This window comes from Myotis brandtii, unplaced genomic scaffold (genome assembly GCF_000412655.1).
Source record: "Myotis brandtii unplaced genomic scaffold, ASM41265v1 scaffold523, whole genome shotgun sequence".
Classification (NCBI taxonomy): Eukaryota; Metazoa; Chordata; class Mammalia; order Chiroptera; family Vespertilionidae; genus Myotis; species Myotis brandtii.
Genome location: NW_005369902.1, coordinates 2291144 through 2297670, shown reverse-complemented (window position 1 = coordinate 2297670; position 6527 = coordinate 2291144). Strand labels below are relative to the sequence as shown.

Here is a 6527-nt window from a genome sequence, read left to right as displayed (position 1 = left end):
CACGGGCGTGGTCCTCACCTGAAGTGGCCTCTTGGCACCATCACTGCTGCGTCAGCCTTGGTGGGAACCACACCTGCTCAGTGAGCCCCCTGCCCCTCTTCCTGCAGCTGTTAACGAGGTCCCTGGGCTGGGCTGGCCAGGGAGGGGCATGGAGTGAGAAGGGGGGTGGTCAGAGATCGAGGCATCCTGGGCTGGGAGGTGGTGAGTTGAGAGAGAAAGAGAGAGAGAGAGAGAGAGAGAGGCCCACACTGGCAGGTCTCTGGTCTCTGAGTCAGCAGACCTGCCTCCTTGTGCCTCTACTAGTAGACCTGCTGTGAAATGCTCCCGATAAAATGACTTGTAAGTCACTTTGCTGCAAAAATTCAAAAACAGTCTCTGAAGAGCAGTCACTTCGGTTTCTTTGTCTATAAAATGGGGATCATAACCCTGTCCCGAGTGGATTGTTGAGAGGATTAGATGAGATTAAGTTGGAAGGCATCCGGAAAAGGCTGGGCACCGTGTCTGCCAGGTGTGAACTCAGGTTAATCGTCTTCCCTTTCTTTCCTGCACTTTGATGGGAAGCGCTCATACTTTTGTGGGCACCACTTCAGGATATTTCCACTTAAGAAGCAACCATTGAATAGCCACTCCATAGCAGCAGCTCTGCTTGACCCCTAGGATGTAAGATGAATAAGACAGTCACTGTTCTTTGCAAGTTTACCTGGTGGTGGGAAAGACTAACACACACTCCAGTCCAGTAGGGCAGAGGAGGGCAGAAGCACAGGGTGCTTTGGAGTGTTGGGGAGCAGTGGCCTCTCGGGGAAGTCTTGCTGGAGAAGTCATCTCTGATGGGACCCTTGATGTCTGAGTAAGAGTTAGTCATGTGAAGGAAAGGGGAGACTTTCTGTCCTAGACGGCAGGACCATCTTGGGTTGAATACAGTGTTACTGGAACTTCAAGCGTGAGGGAGGAGGGGTCTGTGGGGCTGGATCCTGAGGGGCCCTGTAGATCCTGTTTAGGAGCAGTGATGAAGGGAGCTATCAAAGGCTGTCACAGGCTTTATGTTTCAAAGATTTATTCTGGTGAATATGCATCAAACACTTTGGAAGAAGAGACAGGACTGGGTACAAGGAGACCATCCTCACACCAGGACGGTGCTCTGAACCAGGGGCAGGAAGGCGGGGAGGGACAGTAGCATCAACAGCACCTCGGATTGATCGGTTGGGATGGGTGAAGGATGGAGTGATGGAGAGAAGGAGTGAAGAACAACGTCTATATTTCTAGTTTGGAAAAACATCCTGGGTTTACAACCAAGAATGTTTTCAACCATGATAGGGAAGAGCAGCTGTTGGTGGGAACGTGCGTTCTGTTGTAGGCGAGCTTGATTTGAGATGACTGGGATGTGCAGGCGGAGAGGTCCAGGTCTGTTGCCCTGGGAAGATGTAATAAGTCATCAGCCTCCAGCAGAGGTGACAGCAGGGCTGCCCAGGGTCTCCTGAAGTGGAGGAGAAGAGGCCTGAGAAGACGGCCTCCAGGGTGGGGGGGCTTTGGCAAGGTGATCGTTTGGAAGGGGTGGTGGGCATGCCGGAGCGTTTCAGTACAGCCTTGGGACCTGTATGTGCGGGGGAAAGAGCAGTTTCCACATAGAGGCTGCAGGTGACCTTGCTTCAGTTCAGGCCAGGGAGGGAGTTTTTGTGCCAGAAGAGACTTTCCTTGGCAGTTGGGCTCAGGGACTGATTTACACCCATGACACTGCCCGGCCCGGCCCCTCTGGGAACATCCTCTCATGGCCATACCCCAGTGGGACTTTGGATTCATAGAAACTTTGGTCTCCATCCAAACGTTGCTCCTTCCTAATTATAAAATCTCAGGCCTCAGGATTCAGTACTGCCTGGCATATCATATGGGGCTCAAAATAGGGTTGTTTTCTCCTCCAAGTCCCTGCCTCTTCTCCTAGCTTCTGGGACAGGGTGGTGTCAAGCAGGATTGGAAGGGAGAGGCATGGGCTTCAGGAAACCCTCTCCGGGATCTTGGGAGAGTGGCTGATGCCTCATCAGGGCTGCAAGGCAGCTGGTTGGCAGTATGGAGCCTTCTCCCATTTCCAGGTCCACTCAGGCCCCGTTTCTCTCCTTCTTCTAAGGGTTAGACTCCTGTGAGAGGACGGCCAGGGCTGTGGAGCTGCCCGCTGTCTCAAAGCCCAGCTCTGAGCCGGCGTGGTGGGGGCTCCACCTCTGCGACCTGCATGGAAGCCAGGGGCTGGGCTCCCAGAAGGCAGCTGTGCCCACCTGGGATCCTGTTGCTGGCGGTTGCTTCTCTGCTAAGCTGCCTGCTCACCTGCGGCCAAGCCAAGGTCTACAGTCGCTGTGAGCTGTTCCGAGTGCTCCAGGAATTCGGCCTGGAGGGATACCGCGGCCACAGCCTGGCTGACTGTGAGCACCCCTCTTCCTGGCTGGTCCTGTCCCCCTCCATCCACCGTTTCTTCCCTCTCCTCTCCCTTCTCCTCCTACCCCTCCTCATTCAAGGGGTGTGTCCTCAGGAGCTTTCTGAGCCTCAGTTCTCATTTGTAAAACAAGAATTATGTGAGATCACAGGTAGAGAACACCCAGCACGGAGTTCAATATTTAGCAGGCAGGCAACAGGCAGTCAAATCATAATGGCCTCTTCATGGTCCCCACTACTAAAGTCAACAGAATAGTTTATATCTTAATCTTAATCTTGGCATGAAGATAAGACATTTCCACTGAGGTTTAGGGCAAACTGAATATACCAGCAATGCCAAGCGTTGCAAGCTAGCGGTGGTTTGAGAAGCTGTGGAGTACAGCCACCCCTCATGTTCCTCTAGGTCAGGCGTCCTCAAACTACGGCCCGCGGGCCACATGCGGCCCACTGAAAACATTTATCCGGCCCGCCGGGTGTTTTTGCCGCCGCTGCCTGTCCTGCTTAGCAGCCGACTCGTCCCGGGCCCACAGTGCACATGTGTGGAATATCTGAGGGACAGTGAACTGGCCCCCTGTTTAAAAAGTTTGAGGACCTCTGCTCTAGGTGTAGCCCCTCTACAGGTTTCACCTACATCCTTCTAATCTTGCCTCTAAGGATTTTGTTCTTATTCCTTCATCCCTCAAACATTTCTTGGACTTGACTATGTGTAGCACAATGAGACATGAGGAGATTGCTGGCCTAGGGGCAGGAGGTCTGGGGCCCAGTCTTGACTTGCTCTTTGGTAGCTGTATGTAACCTTGAGTAAGTCACTTGGCCTTCTGAGGCTCGGTGGATTCCTCTGTTAAATGGGAGGGAGGCCTCTGCCCTGATCACCTCAAAGCAGGAGTTGAGGCTCCAAGGAACTAACATTGAGATCTGCACTGTGAGCACTCTTTCTGAGGTGGCCTTGGCCATGGGACCCTTTGGTCTGTGTTTCTACTCTGTACAGGGCTTTGTCTTGCTTATTACACAAGTGGCTTTGACTCAGCTGCTGTGGACCATGAAGCTGATGGAAGCACCAACAACGGCATCTTCCAGATCAACAGTCGGAAGTGGTGCAAGACTCTCAAGGAATACAGCACCAAGGGGTGCAATATGTACTGCACCGGTAGGCGGGCCTGCGCCTGGGCTGTCGGGAGCCAGGCCACCGATCTAGCCTTTGCTTCTCTTTGGTTTTGTTTGCTCCTCTTGCCTTTATCTCTGAGTGGGGATCCCCTTACATGGTGTTGGTCCTACCAAGGAGAGCATGATGGGGCAAGTGATGGGGGTGGATCCTCCATGAATCTGACTTGGGCTCCCTGATGGGAGATTGTCCTGAGAACTATCAGAATGAAACAGGGATTGCTTCTGATCAGAGACAAAAGTGATACCTGTGTTTCCAGAGGGGTCAGTCGACAGGGCTGAGCTTAGGATGGAAGTGTGTGTGTGTGTGTGTGTGTGTGTGTGTGTGTGTGTGTGTGAGAGAGAGAGAGAGAGAGAGAGAGAGAGAGAGACATTCTCCATGTATGTCCAGCTCTGCCCCTGCTCCCTCATCCTGTTTCTCTGCCTCCCACCCCAGAGTTATTGGATCCTGACCTCAAGAATGCTGTTATCTGTGCCATGAAGATAAGTCAACAGCCCCAGGGGCTGGGCAGCTGGTAAGTAACTTGGGCTGCAGCCCCCAAGGGCATGTGGCCAGGACTGGTGGACAGCAGCAGGGAACTGGCCTTTTCTGAGAGCCTGCTTCGTCCCAGGCACCATTCCCCAGCTCCACACTCTGACCCGCCCCCCTTTTAGGGGTAGGGATTACCACCACTGACGTCCTCACAGACAGCACCCGCGTGTCAGGGAGGATAAGCAGTTCACTGGAGGCCATGGAGCACAGCCTGGCTCGTTCCAGACTTGCCTATGTTGAGATGCCTGCCTCCAGGTCCACTAGATCTGGGTCTAGTAAATATTTTTGAACCATGGCATCTTTGTCTAAACTAACTTCCATATAAAGACCCACGATGTACGACAGATGAAACAATAGATTCCTGCCCGAGCAGGGTGGGCTCTCTGGGGCCTCAGCCTGTCAGCCTTCGCCTTTCCCACTCCTTTCCCACATGATGGGAAGCCCTCCTCACAGGCACGGGGGTGGGATGGGCATCGATGGGGCGTTAGGCTAGATCTTTGGTTCACAGAAGGTCATCGGACGCAGTGGCCCAACAGCTTCCCAGCCTCTTCTGATGGGAGCTTCACTTAGCCTGCAGTGGTTCTCAACCTTCGGCCCTTTAAATACAGTTCCTCATGTTGTGACCCAACCATAAAATTATTTTCGTTGCTACTTCATAACTGTAATGTTGCTACTGTTATGAATCGTAATGTAAATATCTGATATGCAGGATGGTCTTAGGCGACCCCTGTGAAAGGGTCGTTCAACCGCCAAAGGGGTCGCGACCCACAGGTTGAGAACCGCTGGGCTAGGGGGTTCTTTGACAGTTAACACAGTTTGGTTTCCTCTCTTTTCCTTGCTAGCCCCTGTCCCCACCTAATTTCTGGTTTAGAGCCTACGCTCCTTCCTGTTCTTCCCTGAACAGGGACTGAGGCTGTCTCTGACTGGGTCTCTCCTCTCCCCCACTCTCCATCCCCAGGGAGGCCTGGAAGCATCACTGCCTGGGCAAGGACCTCAGCGACTGGGTGGACGGCTGCACCTTCTAGGATCCTCTCTGGACAGACCGGGCCATGCACAGCAGGCGGGGGTGTGTGGTGGGGGTCCTGCCCAGGAAGGAGCACAAGGCAATTGGTAAAGAATAGTTTAACACACGTGTGTTTCTCAGCTGTCACTGTGATTTCAGGTGGCCTGTTGGAGCCAGAGCATCTCGGGGTTTCTTCACCTGTCCACTGGGGCTGGGCTTAAGCGAGGCTCCAAAAAGCCAACCGTGGAAGGCTGGCCCGCATTCCTGGGAGGCCTGGGGGCTGGGGGCTCAGTGTCTCCCAGACCACACCTAGCAAAGTTTCCTAGACCCTTTCCCTGAATCTAGGTTTGCCAGATTTATCAAAACAAGCAAGCAAGCAAACAAAAAAAAACCAAATGATAACAAAAACAGGAAGCCTGATGCCCTGGCCGGTAATCTAGGTTTGCCAGATTTATCAAAACAAGCAAGCAAACAAACAAAACAATAACAACAAACACAGGGAGCCCGATGCCCTGGCCGGGTTTGCTCAGTGGTTGCCCAGGAGCAGGTGGAGATGGAAGAGGAGTGCCCAGGGGAGAGAGTCCTGGCCAAAGCCAGGCAGCCCTCACTTGTGCATGAGGGTGGACGGTCTCTGGGCCCACCTGGAAGTCCCAGGTGCTGGTGACGGGCTCAGGTTGGTTAGAGAAACCAGGCTGTGTCCTGGAGTCTCCCTGCTTCCACGTCACTCTCTCACCCCACATTCCACTGGTCACTATGTTCTATTTTACTTTAAAAAAATATATCTGGAGCCTGACCTTCCTTCCATCCCAGATACCCCTGCGTTACATCAAGCCCTGTCACTTTTCCCTAGGGCCACCGCCGTGGCCTTGCAGGGGATCCCTCGCCATCGACCTGCCCCTCAGTGTGAGCTCTCCGCCTTCTGACTGCCTTGCATCCTGGCCCAGCGGCTTTTCTCACTTTCAGGTTAAAGGCCGAGTTCCTCGGCTTGGCACCCCAGTTCTTTCCTGACCCAGGGTCATGCAGAGTCATTTCGCAACTGCTGAGGACATTTGCTCTAGCTGGTTTGTATCCCTGCCTCTGGTTCCCTGAGGGTAGCATGCTGCTTCCTACCTTTCCCCGCCACCTACCATTCCCCCCTCACTGCACTTCAGCGAATAAACGCGCCCCTCCTGTGCGGCAAGCGTATTCCCAGCACAGGCCTGCACCCTGCTCTTCTGTCTCCCTGGAGTGCCATCCTCAGAGCTGTGCGTGGCTATTCCTTTTTCTTCAGGCAGGTCTTGTCTCAATTTTGCCTCCTCACAGTGACTTCTCACAGTGACTTTTCCGACCAACCCTAAGTCCTCCTCTGCCTCCAAGCCTTTGCTCAGGAATCTCTTCTGCAAGCCTGCCTGCCAGGCAGCTTCCACTTCTCTC

The 6527-nt window shown here is 53.6% G+C and overlaps 1 protein-coding gene across 1 annotated transcript; it reads left to right on the top strand.

The window, feature by feature from the left end:
* Positions 1 to 2147: 2147 nt before the first annotated feature.
* On the top strand, positions 2148 to 5136 carry SPACA3 (sperm acrosome associated 3). The gene is made up of 4 exons (XM_005877638.2): positions 2148 to 2408; positions 3407 to 3565; positions 4016 to 4094; positions 5070 to 5136. The coding sequence occupies exons 1-4, from the start codon at positions 2222 to 2224 to the stop codon at positions 5134 to 5136; spliced, it is 492 nt and encodes a 163-aa protein (XP_005877700.1). The 5' UTR covers positions 2148 to 2221.
* Positions 5137 to 6527: the final 1391 nt, after the last annotated feature.

Excerpts from the sequence above, each read along its gene's own strand:
- SPACA3 (XM_005877638.2), top strand. The coding sequence starts at position 2,222 with ATGGAAGCCAGGGGCTGGGCTCCCAGAAGGCAGCTGTGCCCACCTGGG. Across the intron at positions 2,409-3,406 it reads CGGCCACAGCCTGGCTGACT|GGCTTTGTCTTGCTTATTAC; the intron begins GTGAGCACCCCT and ends TACTCTGTACAG. Across the intron at positions 3,566-4,015 it reads GTGCAATATGTACTGCACCG|AGTTATTGGATCCTGACCTC; the intron begins GTAGGCGGGCCT and ends CTCCCACCCCAG.